The 20642-nt window shown below is 50.7% G+C and overlaps 2 protein-coding genes across 2 annotated transcripts; both read left to right on the top strand.

Annotated features, from left to right (window-relative positions):
- Nucleotides 1-3920: 3920 nt before the first annotated feature.
- On the top strand, nt 3921-8979 carry HOXC13 (homeobox C13). The gene is made up of 2 exons (XM_021277503.4): nt 3921-4747; nt 6918-8979. Exons 1-2 carry the CDS (start codon nt 4096-4098, stop codon nt 7172-7174), a joined length of 909 nt encoding a protein of 302 aa, XP_021133178.3. The 5' UTR covers nt 3921-4095; the 3' UTR covers nt 7175-8979.
- Nucleotides 8980-17037: 8058 nt separating this feature from the next.
- Nucleotides 17038-19137, top strand: HOXC12 (homeobox C12). The gene is made up of 2 exons (XM_005027449.6): nt 17038-17638; nt 18425-19137. Exons 1-2 carry the CDS (start codon nt 17074-17076, stop codon nt 18661-18663), a joined length of 804 nt encoding a protein of 267 aa, XP_005027506.2. The 5' UTR covers nt 17038-17073; the 3' UTR covers nt 18664-19137.
- The last annotated feature ends 1505 nt before the right edge of the window (nt 19138-20642 follow it).

Genomic DNA, 20642 nt, shown 5'->3' with positions numbered 1-20642 from the left:
TAAAATTCCTCAGTTGGTGAATTTTATTTTAGGTGAGAATTCCTTGGCCTGGAGATGCAATGCCTGACTTGGAGCCGTGTTACATGAGCACGTTTGTGCTCTCTAGGTGTTTGGGCACAAGCAGACACATCAGGATTTCCAGGAGAATAGTTACCTTCACGCGTTTGGGGCAGAAATCCATCTTTTTATGAGTTTTCCTTGAATATCTACAAATCAAATTAGGTTTTAACAACCACAATATGTTGAAAAATTCAAGCTCTCCGGCTGCAAACATGCATTCACCTGCAAGATTGCGTTCAGAGCTAAATGCCCGTGGTTTGTTTTGTTTTGCAGGGGAGAGTGACAATAAATACAAGGGCTAATTTAAAGGCTAGAGGATAAAAAAGTGCCCTAAAACCCACCGGCTAACGCACTGGAGATAAGGTAAAAAAGTCAACTTGCAGTTTTGCAAAGCAGAACCCAGCCGGACACCGCAAGGATGTCATTTCTTTTCCCATGGACTCGGAGGTGAATCTGTTTCCCTCTTCCATTCCAGAGCTGGAATAAAAATAAAGAAATTAATACCGAGTTTCTTCCAGGATCTGCCAAACCCATGCGTGTCTTCATCAGAGGGAAATTCAGCCTCTTTCTTCTCGGAACCCGCTTGTAGACGGAGAGGGAACCGCTCCCTGCAGAAAAATCCATGTAAAACGTTCTCCGGCACAATCTGCGAGCCTAGAGCCAGGATGAGGATGAGAAGAAGGAATTTACAAGTCAATATTTTTTGATATTGCTATATCTTTCCCTCTTACTTCCCAAATTAAAAAAAAAAAAATCCTTAAAACATGATGCTGCCGTGCTGGTGGGTGAACAACGCATGCTTTCCCATTCCTCTTGCATTTTCTAAAAAAGCACAAGCAGAGGAATATTATATTTTGATGAAAAGCTTGAAAAAAAAAAAAAAAGCATAAAACAAACCAACCCAAAGAACGGGGCTCACATCTGCTCTTATTTCTAATTGCTTCTTCCCCTCTTCCAATTTTTTATTTATGGGTACCACTCTCCTAAGCGGTTCCACATTTTCCTAAGTGTAAACATCCCTGGGCTGCTTGGGGTTCATTAACCAGCTCCACCGCTCGGCCCCGCCGGGACAGCAGCCCTCTTAAACCGGGGGAGATAAGAAATTAAAAGAAAGGGTGAAAAAAAAATATTTTTTTTTTTATTTTTCTCAATAAAACCCTGCGTTTCGGCGCTGAGAGGCAGAGGGTTGCTTTCAACGGGGTTCCCGACCTTCCTCCTCCTCCCTCCCCAGCCAGAGACCCTTCCCCATGAAACCATGGCTTTAAAAGTGATTTTTCTCCTCTCTTGCCAGTAGGAAAGAGCTTTTCCTTTTGTTCCCCCCCCCCCCAATTTTCGGCGTGCAACCCACGAAGCGGCCCAATTGAACAATTCAGCCTTAATTAAACCTATATTTCACCGGCATGCGAATGGGAAATACCCTTACACAGAACTGGAAAAGGAGCTGGCCGCTACTTTTTCCATTTCCTCCCGTGCCTGCCTTCCCGAAGACTCCCACCGTGGCTGCTGCACGGCTCCGAACCGCCCCGGCTGCTCCGCACCGCGCTGCGCTGCGCCTCTAATTACGCTTATCATAAATCTTTACATTTTTAGCATTTAATCCCCTTCCCACGCTGCGCGGATAGGACATATGCTATGAAATGTTAACTACTTCATAAAATTACCCGCTTCGGAAAGGAGCAGCCGCGGTGCTCGGGAGGGGAAGGGTTTTTTTGGGGGGGAGCGGGCCCCGACGGGGCGGACGAGCCGCCACCCGGCTTTAATTTAAGCAGAATTTTTCTCTCTGCTCTCTCCGTCACCCCTCCGAGCCATGTGGTCCTTGGCTGGGGAGGGTTGGGGGAGCTTTTTCTTTGGTGATTTCTGGATGAAATCAAATTATTTTGTGGAATTCAAAAGATGCGGGCACTCCGACGGCTGGATTTTTTATTATTATAATATATATGTAATTTTTTTTAATTTCCCATGGCCAGCGCAGCCTTTTTGAATTACGGTTTTAAACCCGGGTGAGAGCCCATGGAAGGTGCCCCCCGGTCCGCAGCTCCTGGTGTCCTGCGGCCGCTTCCCCGGCTCTCCTGGGGCCCCGCTCTGGCTCCTTTCGCCTTGAACTTGGACTTTGACGGCTCCTGGGGACTTTGGGATGCCGAAAATCCCTCTTCGACGGCTCCGAGCGGGGCAGGTTAATTGAGAACACGTCTCGGTCCTTTTAGAGGCCGGGACCTTCCCGCCTCTAGGATTTGGGGGAGCTGTTTTTTTGGGGGGTATTTTCCGGCTTTTATTTTTTAGTGTGTGTGTGGGGGGGTGAACCTGGAAGCGAGGCGCCCTGGGAGAGAGGTATTACCCCAAAAAACAGCATCACGGAGGAGGTTTTAGGATTTAGGGGGACATGCAGAGTGGGGATGTCCTGCGTGGGAGGAAGGGGAGCGCACCCCAAGGGGGGCGACAAGAACAGGCGGGGGCCACCTGGGGGTCCCTACGGGGCACTCTGCTCTCAGCGTCACCCCCCTGGTGACATAATTTTGGGGGGAAAACACAGCGCAGGCGAAGATCACCTCACCCGTATAGGCTGGGACACTACATTTCAAAATCTCTTTTTTCTGTCTATTTTTTTGGGGTGCTGATGATCTTCCAGCATCCTTAATAAATCCTCCCCTAAGGGTTCCCCGACAGCTGCGAGCCCCCGCAGCCCCCTCCTCCCTTTCCCCATCTTTCCCCGGCAGCAACCTGCGATATTTCTATTTTTTTTCCCCAATTCTATCGCATCCAGCCCGGAGCCTGGCCCTGTTTTATGAACTGAGTCGGTTTTTTACAAACGCTCACAAATCAGCCTGGACCAACAACAGTGTCGTGTCCCCCCCACCCCACCCCCCCGACACCCCCTCTCTTTGTCCCTACCCACTGAAATATTTATCACCAGACTATGAAACATTAATAACGCCGTTTCCCACCATCTCCACCCCCCACTCCCCGATTGCTGAACGGGAAAAAAATAAAATATATTTCGGATTCTGGAGGGAAAATGGGGGGGGAAGGAGGTTTTTTGCTTTTTTCTTCGGGGGGCGGGGGGCACGAAGCACCTTGCGATGAACAATCAGCAACAGGTTCAACCCCAAAAAGGGTTGGGGGAGCATTTTTGTCCGCCCCCTCGAAGCGTGGTGAGGGTGGGGGTGTATTATTCTGCCCTTCCCAAGGTATGGCTGGGGGCATCCTTCCCCCACCCCGAAATACGGAGGGAGAGATCCTTTCTGCCCTCCCCCTCGGAATACCGCGGGGGGTAATATCCTTCCCCCACCCGAAATAAGGCCGGGGGGACTCCGTTGCCCCCCCCCCCAAAAAAAAATTTAGCAGGGAAAAGCATCCCCATCGCGGGGGGGGGGGGGTATGTTTGGGTCTGCTTTGAGGCACCCCGTTGCGCACAACCTGCGACCCCCGGCTGGGGGGGGACAGGGTCGAACGACACCCCCCCCCCCCCGAGGGCGGCCACGCGGGGATGGGGGTGTAGCGGGGGGGCGGCCCCCCCACGAGCGGCCACGCGTGGCGCTTTGTGCCGGCCGCCGGCCCCGACGGGGCGGGCACCTCCTTTAAGTGGTTTGGCGGGGGGGGGAAGAAAAAAAAGGGGGGGGGAGGAAAAAGTGGGGGGGAGAGGGAGAAAAGGGGGGGTGAAAAGGGGGGGGGAAAGGAGGGGGGACACGGTCCGGCGTCCAATCAGCGGCCTCCCCCCCCCCCCCCCCGTCGGTGCGGCGGAGTGACGTGGGCGGCGCGGCGGGGGCACGGCGGGGCGGGCTTGGGGAGGGGGGGGGACGAAAAAAAGGGGGGGGGGAGGAGGAGGGGGAGGCGTGGCCGCGGCGGATTTCTTAATGGAGCGGCGGCGGCGCGGCGGCGGCGCATGCGCGCGCGGCTCCGATATGTTGGGGGGGTCGCGGGGCGGCGGGGCGCGGCGCGGAGCTTCCCCCGACGGCGGCGGCGGCCACGGCGGCGGCGGCGGCGGCGGCGGCCACGGGAGCGGTGGCGGCGGAGGCGGGAGGAGCAGCTCGGCATGACATGACGGCGCCGCTCGGCCTCCCCCCGCGCTGGCCCGACGGCCTGGCCTGCCGCTGCGAGGAAGCCCCGCGGGAGAAAAACCGCATGGAGGGCTTGGGGCACTGCCGGGACGTGTTGCCCCCCCCCCCGCCGCCGCCGCCGCCGCCGCCGGGGCTCGCCGTACCCCCCGCGCCGCCGCCGCCGCCGCAGGGAGCGGCGTACGCCGAGCTGGCGGCCGCCGAACCCCCCCGGCAGTGCCCGTCGGGGGCGGCATCCAGCGCGGCGCTGGGCTACGGGTACCCCTTCGGGGGCGGCTACTACGGCTGCCGCTTGTCCCACTCGCACGGCGTCAACCTGCAGCAGAAAACCTGCGCCTACCACCCCGGGGAAAAGTACCCCGAGGCCGGCGGGCCGCTGCCCGGCGAGGAGCTGCCGTCGAGGGCCAAGGAATTCGCCTTTTATCCCGGCTTCGCCAGCTCCTACCAGCCGGTCCCCGGTTATTTGGACGTGTCGGTGGTCCCGGGGCTGGGCGGCCACCCGGAGCCGCGGCACGACGCTTTGCTTCCCATGGAAGGTTACCAGCACTGGGCTCTTTCTAATGGCTGGGACGGCCAAATGTACTGCTCCAAAGAGCAATCGCAGTCTGCACACCTCTGGAAATCACCTTTCCCAGGTAGGCTGCGCTGGGAGCCGGCGTGTCGGAGGTGTGCGTGTGCGCGGCTGAGTGTGCACCCGGAGACACGGACGTGTATGCCTGTATATATAATTAAAGGGAAAGAAATGGCTCTGGAATGCCTCCCGTGCAAGGCAATGTGTATGAACATGCATGGGAAAGAAGGTGAAGCAATCATTTCTGAATCAAAATACACGCCGTGAGCTTGCTTGGAAAGTAACTTTGCCGCTTAATTCTTCCCTTTCTTCTCTCCTCCCTCTTGTTGCCTCACCTAAGCGCGTCTCTAGGTGCTTTTCTCTTCATTTTCTTCTTTAATTGCAGAAAGCTGAAAAAGGATTAAAAAAAAAAATCCCCCCAAATCCTTCGGTAGTGGCTCAGCTGAATGAGAAGTGTCGAGAGCTGGGACAGTAAATCATATCACAATTACGCACAATTATAGGAATAGGTGTCAAGTGACAAATGAATCTGTTCCGAGGGGAAGGAGCGAGGCGGGGGGGGGAAACAGGGGGGCGCTTCTCCGGCAGGTCAGGGATGCTCCTGACAGCCCCAACCCTTCTCGGAGCATCTTTTAGCCAAGCAAATCCCCCGCTGCCATCCCTACCGGCTTCGTGCCCCGACGGGGAGGAAGATGATGATGCGTGCTTCCTCCCAGAGCCTCTCCCCAGCCCCCCCTAGCCCCCCAGCCCCACGGCTGGGAAGAAGAAAGATGCAGGAGCCAGGAGGGAAAATAACCGCAGTAAGGTGTGGGGAAAACCCTACAGCTCCATGTGTCTCGGATGGAGGGCAGGGACGGGTCTTGTGAGTCCCCCCTGGGAGACAAAACGGGGGGGCCCCGCTTTAATTGTTTTGTTTCTTTGGGACAAAGGAGGATGGAGAAATGGGTTTTCCCGGCAGATTTTCGTGGAGAAGGGGAGATGTGGCGATGCATTTCGCATTGGAGAAATAAGGTGTTTTTGGCTGGATTATGGGTACTTTTTTTTTTTTTTTTTTTTTTTTTTTTTGAGGGGGGGCTCCCATTCACGCTGTGTTTGGGCTCTGCCGTCCCCCCTGCTTTCCTTCCCCATCGCCTGTACCCTTACAGACCCCCCAGCGAAGGAGATTTCTGCCCCCTTCACGGGCCTCGGCGGCATTCCCAGCACCCCACATCTCCAACCCCATAGCCCATGGCCCCCTACGTGCTGGGGGGGCTCCGGCATTAACTCGTGCCAGCTATAACCGGGGCTCTGATGCCTGCGAGGAGAGCTCGGCTCCATGCTCCTGCTCCATCCAGCCGGGTGACACTTTCCCCGCAGGGACCCTCGTCACCCAGGTTACCCCCGCACCCTGGCAGTGTGCTGGGAAGGGGCTGGGACTGCCCGAAAATGGGAGAAAAGCTTGGGGGGAGCTTCTCCCCCCAAGTAACCACAAGGCAAGAGTGAAGGTGCTGCCCGCATCTTTGGCGAATCCATTCCCAATAGCCCCTCTGCAAAACACGGAGCATCTCACCCCGGGCAAAAGCTACAGGAGAGGGTATCTGAGTGGGGGGATTTTTGCTGAATTTGCCCCCTCCCTCTCCTCCGAGGAGCTTCCCTGTCCGCACCAAACCGGCGGGAGGGGCTGGGGTGCGGGGATGCACTTGTCTCTGCACCGGGCTTGGGGTTTGAGGGTGCACATCTGCGAGGCTCCCCGATAAACCTGCTGCAGGCTGCGGGGGAGAGAAATGGGAAGCAAAGAGAAGAAAAGGAAGGAAGGAAATAGAGGGGAAGCTCCGGACGTTGTCTGAAATATAAACGCTTGGAAGGGCCCTTTGATTGTGTGCGTTGGTCTGTGGGTTGACTTGCTGCTCTGTGTTTATCAGTGTGGACAGTGTCGCCAAGAAAAACAGCCTTTCCCCAAGTGCATTATTAATATTATGTTGTTATTATTGCTGTTATTATTATTGTAGTGCTACCATTCCCCTCGCTGGATGCATTCTCCGCCTGTCTTGTCTCTTTTTCCCCTCTCTTCCCCTTCTCTTCCCATTCCTCCACGCTCTCTGTCCTCCTTTATCCTCCTTTCCCCCCCTTCTTTCTTTCCCCGACGTGCAGAAATCCCCATCCCACACACCGGGATGAAGTAACCTCGCCGATTCCCTTCTCGCCTTTTTTTTTCTTTCCCCCTTTTTTTTTTTTTAATTATTTTTTTTTTACAGACGTGGTCCCCCTGCAACCCGAAGTCAGCAGTTATCGGAGGGGGCGAAAGAAGAGGGTCCCTTACACCAAAATCCAGCTGAAGGAGTTGGAGAAGGAGTACGCGGCCAGCAAATTCATCACCAAAGAGAAGCGGAGGAGGATTTCGGCCACCACCAACCTGTCCGAGCGCCAAGTGACTATCTGGTTCCAGAACCGGAGGGTCAAGGAGAAGAAGGTGGTGAGCAAATCCAAGACAGCACACCTCCACACGACCTGACAGAGGAAGCTTTGCAGGGAGGGCGAGGAAAGGAAGCAAGAAGCGTAAATATTTATCTGGTAGCTTGTATGATAACATCATCAGGACTCTGCTGATTCGAATTCATTATTTAAAAATCGACATTAAAAAATGCACACACACACGCCCCAAAACACTGACCGCATCTTTGATTTAACCTCTGTCCCGCTCTGACTGTGAATACCCAATTCTGCTCTGAGAAATCCATCGATAAGGTTAAACTGTGTATATTTTTAAAAAATATAAGCTAAGAGTGTAGCTATGTTAAAGGAGAGATGAACTCTGAATGTCGCCCTGTACCGCTGTATAGTCTGATCCCCTCGCCAGTGACCGGTCTTTCATATCTCGGGCCATTTCACCCACCGATGTAAAATGTATGGAGAACCTATGGCAAAGTTGCATCAGCTTCGTTTTTTCTCAGCACTAGGGACCGAAAATAAGAGATAAGGCTGCTATTGTGGGAAGAGAACCATTGCTCGGTATCACGTAACAATCCCAAACGCTGATTTAGGTCCTACATGGAAGTGAGTTTCTGTACAATACTATTTTTGGTATGTTCTCTTGAGGGTTTCTATATCTCTGCCATAAAACTGGAATGCCTGTTCTCCGCTGACAAGATGGAAAATGCACAATATTGTCTTTGGGGTTTGTTTCTTTCCCTCTCTAAACCGACTAACTATCGACAGTGTTCTTTGGATATGTAAAAGCATCCCTTTTTTTTTTTTTTATGTCTTGTATATGTATATAATATTGTGGTGTCCAGATGATATGTACCGACTGCAGATGACATTTCTTAAAAATAAATATCTTTTTTTTGTTGTTGTTTTGCCTTGAGGAGAGGCTCTCCGCCACCTCGTTGTGCACCTCTTTGTAGCCCCTCGCCTCTCCCACCCCTCCTTCCAGCCGCCGCAAGCGCAGCCCGGACACGAACCTCCGCGGAGAAGCGATGAGAAAAAGGGGGCAAGCCAGCAAATTTGGGCAGAAAGCGCTTCATCAGGGGCTCCCCGAAAGCGGGAGGAGGATGCGAGGGGCAGATGCGTGTCCTCAAAGCGGACTGTCCCCAGGGGGAGTAAAAAAATGGAGCAAATAAACCCGCGGAGACTGAGCCAATTGAGTGTCTTGTTTATTTATTTATTTTTTTCTTTCTTTTTCTTTTTCTTTTGTCCTTATTTTCCTCCGCTCCGCAATTATCCCGGGTGAAAACGCGATGACTTTCCGGAGACGCTGCTAATCTCTTTAAATCTCCGCGTGTGAGAGGGCTCTGGCTCAAAGGATGCGTTTCGCTAAACCTGTTTGACTCAGCTCCGGCCCCAGATAAAAATCTCGCAACCTGCCCTCGCCCCGCGGAGCCGGCTCCGCACCCGCGGAGTTTGCGCGGCCCCGAGCCGGCCGGGCGGCTCCGACAGAAATACGAGAGAGGAAATTGTTTCCATAGGCGGATTACAATCTACCTTAATATCTGCTAGATTTAATCACCTCGTTAAATGATCAAAAGGGGAGGGGGGAGAAAAAGGCTTTTAAAGGGATGTAACCTAAAACAATGTTATTGCGGCTGAAATTTGCATTGGATGTGTGCTTATATTTATATGAAGGGGAAGATAGAGCGGGCACAAGCGATGTAAAGCTACATGGAAAAAAAATAGCATTGGTGCCTACACAAATGGGTGCGTAGATGCACTAGGTGTTCAAGCTGATATGCATGAGTACATATATATATACATTTATACAAGGGTATGTAATGGTGTGTGCATTTAAGCTTATATATCCCTTTCTTTAAATGATCTGGAAGTCGGTGTGCATATATACTATATATATGTTACATGTATGTATGCAGGGCATGATGGTGTGTGTATAATTTATATTAGTCTGGGTATTAAAGCAATCTGTGTATCTCTGTATATAGATATATGACGTGATATGGCCCATGTAACAATTTGTTTATACTGTATATATGAATTTATATATATATGTGCAAGTGCACCCTTCTATATTATTATATGAAGTGGTGGGTAGATCCTATGTATGTTATATATATAAATTTATATATACTTATGCAAGCGCATCCCTTTATTATTACACAAAGCGGTGTGGGGATCTCATTCCGTGCCTGTACCGGTGTGTTTAAGATGGTACGTGTGCATGTGTGGGTGTACATACAGCTTTATAAATGCATATAAAAGACAGATACCCGAGGGGGGTGTATGCAAAATAATAATGGTGCAGTGCAGCGACAAAGCTCCCTATGGAGCCCACATCGCCAACACCACTACCGGGAAAGCCCCGTCTGTGTTGGGATGTTTCCCGGAGTGATCCCAAAACTCGGGAAAGGTGGAACACTGCTTTGCCTTGCACTGGGAATGGGGCGAAACGGGGGCTGGCAAAAAAAATGGGGATTTTCCCCAGGATTTATGTCCCCGACCTCCCTAATTTCTCCGAGTGAGCAGTTGATGAGCCAGGAAACTCGGGGGGTTCTTGCATTTATTTTTGGAAAACGAGAGCTTCACTGGTCTGGAAGCATGGACAGAAATTTTCATTCTTATTTTATTATTCTTATTACTTTTAAAGACTCGGCTAGGAAACGTTGCAATACCTTGAGAAACCCATCGCCGCTGCTCTAGTGGGCTTGGGTCAAGTTGTGAATCCTGCTCTGTGCCGCATGGGCGTTAGAGCCAAGAAAAGACGCGTTTTGGGTGTTAAAAAAAAAAAAAAAAAAAAAAAAAAAAAAAAAAAAAAAAGCTCACCCTCTTGCTGTGTGTGCAGACACTTAAACGCCGAAATGCAACTCCAGACAAGTCCAAATCCGACATCCCGACAGCGAGAGTGCTGCTCGCTGCCTCTCTTCTTCCTTATTCTACCTGAATATTGCCAGAGCTGGGAAAAGTGGATGAAACCGAAGTTATTGAGCGGGGGTTGTTGGAGGGAATCAGTGCGTACTGGTAAATATATTTTTTAGCCCGAACTGAGCGCAACTTATTCACGGCTATCTGGGACCAAGTTTCCAATTCTGGAAGTTTTGGTCCGCTACGGTTTCATTTCAGGGGGAGCGCTCTCGGTGTGTCGGTCGGTGTGTCGGTCGCTCTTTCAAATCGCGTGGGAGGATTTAAAAAAAAAAAAAAAAAAAGTAAACGCAAGCAAAAAACAAAGAAGACAGAAGAAATAAATTCATTACACTTTAGGGCACGTAGTGCTTTCGACGGTCTTGGCTGGCAAATACTGGCGAGACCATGAAACCAGGCGCTCCCAGTCATTTCCCACACTTCCCCCGATATTTTAAAATATCCGCTATTTTGGGGTAGCTCAACCCCTCTATCCTCCATCCCGGCTGTGCCAGGAGCCGGGAAGGCTCACGGATGGATTCGGGCGCTGGAGAGGAGCCGGCTGTGATTTGGGGGGGACGCAGACCGTGAGCAGTTACCCCCAGGGAAGGGAGACCCCGTCTCCGACGTGCTCGGGCCTATGGGATTCGACTCCCCGTGTGGGGCTGGGTCTCCCCCGGCCGTCGGGGTTAGGGTCTGGTGGGGATGGCGGCGAGGAGAGGTCAGGATTGGACCCGCGGGTCTCGGCACGGGCACCCCCCCACCCTCTTTTGCCTCTACACGCTGCAGTGGACCCTGCTGCCTGCTTCGTCCCTTTAATCCCGGTGTTTTGGGTGAGAAATTGGGTTTTCCGGGCTGGTCGGACAATATAACACTGCCGCTAGATTTTTGAGATTAGACTTCCCTAATCCTGTACACGGGTGAGTTGGGCTTGGGATTTTTTGGAGGGGTTGTTTTTTGTTTATTTGTTTGCTTAAAGAAGGGCAAAATATGATCCACGAAGCGAGCGATTTGGCCATCCTCTTGCAGGAGCTTTGGAAGAGGCACTTGTCTAGGGAAGAAATTTAAAACCAAACCTGCGCAAAAACGCACGCAAATCCCCAACCCCGAGAGCCAGCTCCTCACTCCCCCGCTCAACTTCCGCGGGCGCGGACGGCGAGTTCCGCTGGTTGTGTGTCCCAAGAAGACCAACCCAATGGATTTCTACCTTTCCTCGCTTATTTTGTTCACATTCCCGTTAGGAAATCGCATCTGGAATCTCTTGCGCCCCTTTCTCGTGCCCATTTATCTACTATTTGCGCATTTCGCTTTGCCCGTCGCTCGCCGGGTATTAGGTCAGCAAGCCGTGACGTCACTCCTGTATTACCCTTGACCGTGACTAGGCGTTGTTTGACCTTGACATCATGAGCCGTGGGCATAATAAGCGAGGGGACCCTCACCCTTGATCTTCTCGTCCCCAGCCACCCCAAGCAGCTCCCGCTCCTGTTTACAGATAAACAAGGTGTTATTTGCAGTCTAGACAGACGGGCTAATGGCCAACAATAAAGCCCTGAAAAGGAAGTTTCCCAAGTTTAGCCTTTTCTTCCCTTTGTACCGTGGACTTTGAATAACTTCCCAACCGCAGCTTTTATGGTAAAATCCCGGACAAGGGATATTCCTCTCCCTTCATTTTTTTTTTCCTTTTTTTTTTTTTTCTACCTTTTTCAAATTTTCCATTTTTTTTTAACTCGCTCACATTTACATGTATATATATATATATATTTCCAAATGTTTCTTTAAAGAATAACTTCCTAATCCAGAAGGGGAATTCTGCTCCCGCAGCCCCGTGCTCAGTGCAGAGGTGAGTATAATCCTTGCTAGCTTGCTGGTTAACTTGCTATTTCTTTGGGAAGCGCTTGGTCTTGAAAAAGACTTTTTTTTGCAGCAAAAGAGAAGAGACTTCTGAAGGCTTTGCCAAGAAATTATTTTCTAAGTCAATGACAGCCAACACGGTGTGTGTGTGCGCGCACATCCCACAAACTCCTACAGCACTGTTGGTTCCTGGCTTATAAAAATGCCTCTGCCTACGTGGTTCAGCATACTACCGACGGCTTTGGAAGCCCTCGTGTTTATGGGTATTTAAGAATTATATGCAGCAAAATGTCGTGTCTCCTGTCGCCTCCACTTCGGGAGCAAGCTGCTGCTTCGCAGGGAGCTCAGCTGGTTTAGACCACAGTTGGACCAGCCGTGGGTTTAATAAACTGCCTTTCCTCCCTACCACTTTCTCTTCCTTTACAAGGAACATTAAATAAGTGAGATCACGCTTTTCAGGCTCTCCAATGGAGATTTGTTCAAGAGTCGTGAATTCTAGACCATTAACTGGTTTGTTGTTACAGTTCTTGGGGGGGTTCAGCTCTCCAAGGGGTTACAGTACGAAACGCCAGCTCTCACCCAAAGCAGAGCTGCGGACAAAGCAAACTTCCCTGAAGTTGGGGCTAAACCTTTGCCTTACAAAGGATGCAGGCATCAGTTTACATTAGTCTAATAGGAGGAGAAGATCCTCTGCTGGCAAAGCTAGGGAAAATATAATGATATTCAGGCATTTAACTATTCCGTGCACCGAGGAGAGACTGAAGCGGGAGGTTTCGCAAGCTTGGGACCTGCCTCCCTTAAAACTGAAAGCTGCCCCAGATGATTTGTATATTGAATGAGCTAAAGTGTCGCAGACATTTTTATTCGCATACATTTACCGGTTTTCCACGTTGCAATTTTTTGCCCAGCTCCTACATATTCAATTTTACTACCCTCTCTCTCCGTGTACGTCTATGCAGACAAATATATAAGCGGTCTTGTACGCTTATATGTCTATAAGTTGTCTATGGACATACATTTTCCGCATCAAGAAAAGTAGCTGGGGCAGGTTTCAATGATATATAGCTTGCCCAAAATAACAGTTCTGCGGGCTTTCCAAAGCCTGTCTCTATTTTATTCCCCGTGTCATGTATCTATATATTTATTCTAAATACTTCCTTTTTGACCCTGGCAGCTAACTTCTTGTTCGAGTCACCGCAACTCCTTACAACTCCCAGCCTATTTGGGGCGAAATTCAGTTAAGCAGAAAAGCTGAGCCAGGACGGGATCTGTTTTTCCAACCTGCACACGCGCAAGCAGAAGTTTCAATTTGCTTTTTTTTTTTTTTAATATATTTTTAATTTCATTTTCCAGGGAGGAAGATGCAGTATATGGTAAAGATTTTTGCCCTATATGAGGGTTAAATTTCATGGTCTTTTCTGAGAGAAAACTGGAAGTGGGGTTAGGTCTTTCCCATTTGAAACGTGAAGATTTTGCTGTGGGCATTAGGCAGGAGCCATTTCTATTGATTTTTAATTTGCATTTTAATTTTATTTTTTGTTTCTTTAAGAAACAAGGCTGGAGAGGTGGGAGAGAAAGAGTCTGCTCAAGTGGTAGCCTTGAGTCGAGCTCAGCCTTGCGGGCTGCACGGGAGGAAGATGCAATGCGGGAGGCGGGGAAGGGAAGATTTTATTTCTCACGCTCGGTAGAGAGGGGATGAAATGGTGCAAAAAGGGCAGGCGAAGAAGGAGCGCAGGGACAGACCCCCAAGCCGGGCACAGGGCAAAACACAGCAAAGTCAGCCCCAAACTTGGGGTTGTTTCCCCCGGGCTCTTCTCGGTGCAATGACTGATGCTCATCCGAGACAGTCATTAGCATAAGATGTCGATCCTATTTACTACACTAGACAGTGACCTTGAACTGAGACGTTGCAATCTTGCTTTTGCAGCCTCTTTTTCCTCTCCTCTTTTTCGGGGGCTGCTCTCCCGTCTCCCACAGGCACGGAGCGTTCCCCGGCTTCTTCCCACGAGCATTTCCCAAAAACTGCGTGTTGGACATGGGGAGGCAGAGAAAATAAACCCTTCGTCAGGATTATTAAATATCTGCCTCTACAAGGACTCTACCTGAAAATGGGCTTTCCTGCAAACGGGGAAAGGTTCCGAGATTTCTAGTTGGGCTGGGCAACTTTTTGGGAGGAGGAACACCGCGGGAAAAAAAAAAAAAAAAAAGAAAAAAAAAAAAGGAGGGGGGTTGCACAAGGCAACATGAGGTAGAAATCGGGATATATTTTTGGAGCCGGCGCTCGGAGTGGGTTGTGCACGAATCAGGCTGCCTAAGCAGCAGTGCCAGTGCCCCAAGCAGGAGGACTCGGCTCAGGCTTTCGTTTTTAAGCACTGCTCAGTTTGCGCTGAGCATTTGAAAAGCCCAAGCGCTCAACCTGAACTGGGAAATGCATTTTTAATGGGGAAGAAATTCCCAGGGAAACGCTGCAGCTTTACTCATGAGTCCTTAGGATTCTTTTTTTCCCCTTCTTGGACCTGCTGTCTGGTTGCAGCAGGAGCAGCGCTGAGCCCTGTTCCCGCTGGAGACGAAGGCCACCAAGAGCAGGGACCTCCGCTCCACGCCGTGCATCGCTTAATCCATTTCTAGGCACGGCTGTAGCCTTTCTCGGCTCTCCAAAAAATAAAAATAAAAGGGAATCGGGGGGTGCTTTTCTCCCTCTGCCTTGCTGTGATGCCCACGCTAACAATGTCCCTTCCCGCAGGACTCAGCGCGCAGTTTGTGGTTCACTTGCTCCGCAGCTCAGCCCTGCAACCGCCTCCTGAAATGTTTATTTGGAGGTAACCGTCAGATTTTTTATTTTACTTTTTTTTCTTTTTTTCCACCCTGCAAAAATCAGATTGAATATAGAGGAAAAGCCCCAAATACGCCGAGACTCCTGTGAAGCGAAAATGGACTTTTCCATGGTCCGGTGGAGAACAAAGCCGTACAGCACCCGGGCACGTCTTATAGGGGGAATTTTGCAAAGCAAGAGCATGGTAGAGGAAGGGTTTTCTTTAAAAAACAGCAAACAAAGCCAATTCATATGGCAACCTACGGGGATCACGTGCTCATTTTTATATAAACTATTCCCCTCCACGGTTGCCCAGCGTTGCGAGCGCTTCTTCTGCACTGAGACGACACTCTTGGAGAAATTGCAAGCAGCTTTTGCACTTATACCTGCAGGGAGAAAAATTCCTTGGCAAGGTTTAAAAAAAAAAAAGTGCTAAACTTTCATTCTAGCAAAATATTTCTAGTAGTCGTATTTCTTCCTTCACAGGCAAAGCGTGTAGGAAGGTATGCACGTATCTCTGCAAGGTATGTATGTAGAATATGTAGCGTATCCATAGATGTGCCAGGGAGAAAGAGAGATGGGAAACGTAGAAAATAGGTTTTTCACCTTCAGGAGCTGTCCATGGAATACGAAAAAAAAAAAAAAAAGCTAAAGGAGTAATTTTATTGGCACCTGATTTTTCTACAGGGCTGGGAAGGGGCTGAGCAAAAGCCCCAGTATTCTGCCAGAGGAGGAGGGTGAAGCGGGGAAAATGATGTTATGCTGGAGGAATATCTCAAATACTGGAGGGGGGAGGTTGTTTGCTGTCTGGAAAGGCACCAGCTGGGGAGGTGCGGCTGAACCAGCTCGGCTCAGCCTCCGCGGAGCGCCTCCGCTCCCGCGCAGCGGTTTTACCTATACAGGAATATTTACGGTACTTCGCAGAGGCAACCTGGCAAGGGAACGCTTGGGAGTTGCTTAAGGCAGGGAGGAATGCAAAGCCATGCAAAAATAAAGCGAACGGGGTGGGCATTTTGTTTTTTTTTTAAAAAAAGGGGGAGGGGGGGGGGGAGGGAGAAAATGGGCATAAGACCAAAAAATAAAAAATAAAAGGAGGGAAATAACACCCCCAAATAGCATAAAGCACCATCAAATGTCTTTGCGTTTTCCCGGTTCCGCGTTTCCATACAATACACCTTTTTCAGTATTTTTTTTTCTTCCCTCCAACGTGTTTATTTTGCAGTGAAAGAAGCCAATATTGATTTTTTTTTCCCCACTCCCTTGTGTTCCTGTGCAGAAGCTCTTTTCAGTATGACCAGGAGAAGACGATGGGTGGGAGGGAAGAAGAGCTCTGTAGTGTTACGAGGACAGAATATATTGCTATAAGGTGGCAAGGAACCAGATACGAGTGTGTGCGTGTGTGTGTGTACCTATATTTCCAGGGGTGGGGACCCGAGCGGCGTGGGGGTTGGGGAGAATTCTCATTTTTCTTCTTTCTCCTGAAAGAAGGCAAAAGAAATGAGAAAAATGCGTATATGCTGCATGTGTGTGCGTCTTCCTGCATATGGAATATATACCGGGTAAATTAAGGCTATATACAGTCCTGTTCTTCTGTCTTGCTTTATTCGACACAGATCATTAATAAAAGCGATTGAGGATTGTTAAAAATCTTCCAGCCCTTCTTGAGAGGCTGCAGCCTGGGAAGAGGAGGCTACATTTCCCTAGTCCACGACAAAGCCACCCGGTCCTAGAGGAGGGAAAAAAATTATAATTAAAAAAAAAAAAAAAAGGCAGAAGAGTCGAAAAGGTCTCAAATAGCCTCCAAAGCTCCCATCCCACCGCGCGTAAATATGAGCCTGTTGCGGGCACGATCATTCGTCTCCTTAAAAAGCCTGTAAACTTTATATGACACAATATCTAATAGTAATTTATTGGGGAGATATTGTAAATTCGAACTGTTTTAGTTAATAAAGGAGCTAATTAATGAGAACCCGTCTCGCTTTTGCAGCTGGTGGAGGGCCCCGAAGTGCCGCCGGGGGAGGGGTGAGTTTTTGGGGCAAAACCATCGCCTATCGATTATTTTATGCTAAATATGACATTTTAGGGTGCCTCGCGTTTCTCAAGCCAGCGCTGGGAGCCGTTGCCTTTTTTTTTTTTTTAATAAAATGCTTTATGGGATTTTTTATGATTTTTTATGATTGGGGGGTGAAGAGGGGCCTGGGGGGGGAGAGAAAAGGCGTAAAAAGGCGGAACTTGCTGTTGTGTTTTGTCTCTGCTGCCAGGGGAGGGGAGGCCCCCCCCTCCCTCCCAGCGCAATTTGGGGCTCACGTGACCCCCCCGGACCAATGGGGCCGAGCCGTCGGTTTAACTATGTTTAATGTCAGATAGCAATAAAGTAGAAGCTTTCGGTCAGGCCCGCGGAAATGGGCGAGCACAACCTCCTTAATCCCGGCTTTGTGGGACCTCTGGTGAACATCCACACGGGAGACACCTTCTACTTCCCCAATTTCCGAGCCTCCGGAGGGCAGCTGCCCGGGCTGCCATCCCTCTCCTACCCCCGCCGGGACAACGTCTGCTCCCTGCCCTGGGCATCCTCGGAGCCCTGCAACGGGTACCCGCAGCCCTACCTGAGCAGCCCCGTCTCCATTAACCCTTCCTTCGGCAGAGCCTGCGACCTCGCCCGGGTGGAGGAAAGCAAATGCTACTACCGGGAAACCTGCTCCGACACGGCCGGGCTCAAGCGGGAGGAGAGGGGCAGGGACAGTGCCTTGCTGCCCCTCGAAGCCGGCCTCCCCAATGGCATGGGGGGCAATTTCAGCAAATATGACTATCCGGCCGCCGAGGCAGTGCCCCACGACCCTCCGTCGTGCCAGTCCTTGGAGTCAGACTCCAGCTCGTCCTTGCTCAATGAAGGGAATAAAGGCACGGCCGGCGAAGCGGGGAGCTTGGTGTCCCCCCTGAACCAAGGCAGCACTTTAGGCACCGGTGGTAAGACCCGGGAGAGCGTCGGGGGGGCGGTTTGCTTGGAAACTTGCCGGCTTGGGGCTGCTTCGTGGTGTAATTCATGGGCTCAGCGATGGGAAGCGGCGTGCCTATGTGTGCTGAGACCACTAGGGGTAGCACCGAAATCCCTAATGTTTTATTAGGTGGTGCTTCTTTTAAAAGAAAAGGCTATAAACATGTAAATATCCCATAAAAAAAAGAGAGAGAGAGAGAGAGGCAGAGGGAGATAGTGATTGCGCATCCCTCCTCGACCGACGGCGCGGACGGTTGGCAGAGCGTCGAGGCGCTTTTTGGGGACTTCGCAGAGGTGTGTCTGCACGAGGCAAGGGGGGAGGAGGAAGAAAAGGGGGGGGGAAGCTTAAAAAAAAAAAAAAAAAAGCAGCCTTCAACGCTGTCATTTGGGTGCAGGTCTCTCGGCTCTTCCCCCTGCCGCAGGGACTGGAGCGGCGGTGGACACCCCCAGGTTCCAGGGGGGTGTCCCCAGCCTTGTCGCCCGCTCGGTGCCCGTCTTTCGCTCCGTGCCCCGGTTATAACGCTCCCCGCCTTTCCCTTCCCCTGCCTCCCACGCATCGCCCGTGGCTCTGGGAGGGAGCTGCAAGCATCCCTGAGCACCTCTGGTCACCGCCAGGACGGGGACAGCGGGGACACTGGGACAGCAGGGAGGTGTGGAGAGGAATACTGAGGGTGTCCCTTCTTTTTTATTTATTTTTTTTTAAGAGGATTTTTTTTTTTTCTTGCGAAATGCTCAACTCTCGCTCCCCCCTTTGCCAGGTGCTCCTTGGTACCCGATGCACACACGGTCCCGGAAAAAGCGAAAACCCTATTCCAAGCTGCAGCTGGCAGAGCTGGAGGGGGAGTTTATGGTCAATGAATTCATTACTCGCCAAAGAAGGAGGGAGCTCTCAGACCGATTAAACCTGAGCGACCAGCAGGTGAAGATCTGGTTCCAGAACCGGCGCATGAAAAAGAAAAGACTCCTTCTGAGAGAGCAAGCCCTTTCTTTCTTTTAAAGTTTTAAAAGCGTCCGTGTTAAAAAAAAAAAAAAAAAAAAATTGCATAGACTTTCTAGCGTTCACCCGAGCTCCCGGGACTTTACCTGACCACTCTTCACCCCCACACACACCCCTCCCCGCCCAGAAATAAATGAATAAAGAGATAATATTAATAAATAACCAGTTTCCCTTAAAATACGAAGCCCGGCAGCCAGCACGTAGAGTACGAGAACATGCGCCTCCTCCGCTGCGACTGCGGGGGGAGAGACCGAGCGACTGCGGCTGGCGAGAGGCAGCCTCAGCGGCCGGGCTGCTGCTTCCAGAGATGCTCGGCGTGCTGAAGGGGAGGTTTTCAGTGCGACTTCAGCCGCCGGTCATTTGCCAGCAGCGCAGGTAGGGTTTCCGTGCAGCGCCGGGAGCCGTCGGGGGCCGTCGGGGCCTCTGCTCCCCGCTCCCCGCTCGGCTTCGGAGGCGGCGAGAGCGGGGCGAGGGCGAGGAGAGCGAAATCCGCACCTCTTGGGGCTGCTTCGGGGCTTCGTGGGAAGCGGGGGAGGGGAAAATAGCAAAAAAAAAGAAAAAAAATTGGGGGGGGGGAGGGGGAATAGGGATGTGGATGGGGTACGTCGTCTTAAAGCACCGGACCCCCATCCACACGGAAGATGTGTTTTTTTTTTTTTCAGTGCACGGTGTTACCCAGATGTGTGTGGGGTCAAAATAAAAGGAGGTTTGCGGCTAGGCTCAATCAGTATCTTTAGGAGAAGGCGAGAGACAAAGACTGTGTATATATCCGATGTATATGGTATATAGCTATGTAATATATGAGGTACGTGTATCACACTGTGTCCCTATAGATTTGAGGGGGGTGGCTGTGCCCAGGCTTTGGTGCAGGCGGTGGTGGTGTCCCCAGCGCCAGACTGTCACAAGAAAGAAAATACGCACACGCACCTCTAGCAAAACCCTTCCAGGAAAATCTGAATTCCCCTCCACGTTAAACTGAGCCTTTCGGAGATTTTTGCTCTCTGAAATCACAGCCGAGTTCTCTGCACTAGCCCCAAATTATATTCGTGTGTCCCCCTCCAAAAAATGACGTTTCTTTGGAACAACTCTGCTGATGGAGTATTTATGCTGTTTTGCTGTGTTTATTGATGACAATGTAGGAAAAGAGGTAGAAAATAATCCTCCTTTTTTTGTACCCTCCGGTGATAACAGCCCGTTGGTCTGGCTGAGCGAGCTGCATCTCTGTCCTTGGGATGGCTTAAAAGACGAGCTTTGCCATTTGGGTGCTATTTTCCCAATAAAGGGGAAAAAAAAAAAAAAGAGAGAGAGAGAAAGAGAGGGAAAAAAAAAGAAAAGAAAAAAGGAGACTGCGGTTTCTTTTAAGGAAGTATGTCGTATTCAGCTATAGGGAAAATATAACCCTGCCTTCCTTCCCCAGCTGCCCATCAGGTTAAAAACCTGCACGATTCTAGAAAGGGCAATGCTTGCTCTACCTCCCTAAAAAGTCACTCTAGCTGCAAATAAAACCAGCCCCAACGTTAAGAAGAGGTCTTAGAGTTTGGGGTCCGGGGGTGTTTGTCGGCTCCCTAAAGCCCTGTCAGTTTTTTTTCCCTCCAAGGGCAGTAGAGTGGGGCCTGGTAGGATGCGAAGTGTTTTGTTTGTACGTGTGCTCGGGTTTCCTGGAGAAAAAACACCAATTTTCGCTATTCCCCGTCAGGTGTGTTGTGAAGGCACTTTTAGGTGGTCGGCGGAGGCGAAGCAGTGAGGGCAGGACGGGGGGAGCAGCAGATTTGGGGCCGTGAGGAGCTTTGCTTGCAAGGGAAATTTTAATTCAGTCTAAAAAAGGAAAAATGGGAATTTTAAATTCAGGTTAAAAGGGGAGAGGGGGGCCGCGGTGCTGCAGCCCGCTGCTTTGCCACGCCGTGCTTTGCTCCATTCGTTTTATATCGGAGGGGGGATTAATTTTATGGCAAAGCAGCGTTTTCTGGGAAGTCTGGATG

Source organism: Anas platyrhynchos, chromosome 34 (assembly GCF_047663525.1).
Source record: "Anas platyrhynchos isolate ZD024472 breed Pekin duck chromosome 34, IASCAAS_PekinDuck_T2T, whole genome shotgun sequence".
Lineage (NCBI taxonomy): Eukaryota > Metazoa > Chordata > Aves > Anseriformes > Anatidae > Anas > Anas platyrhynchos.
The sequence above is the reverse complement of the archived record's forward strand: the minus strand, read 5'-3'. Positions and strand labels throughout refer to the sequence as shown.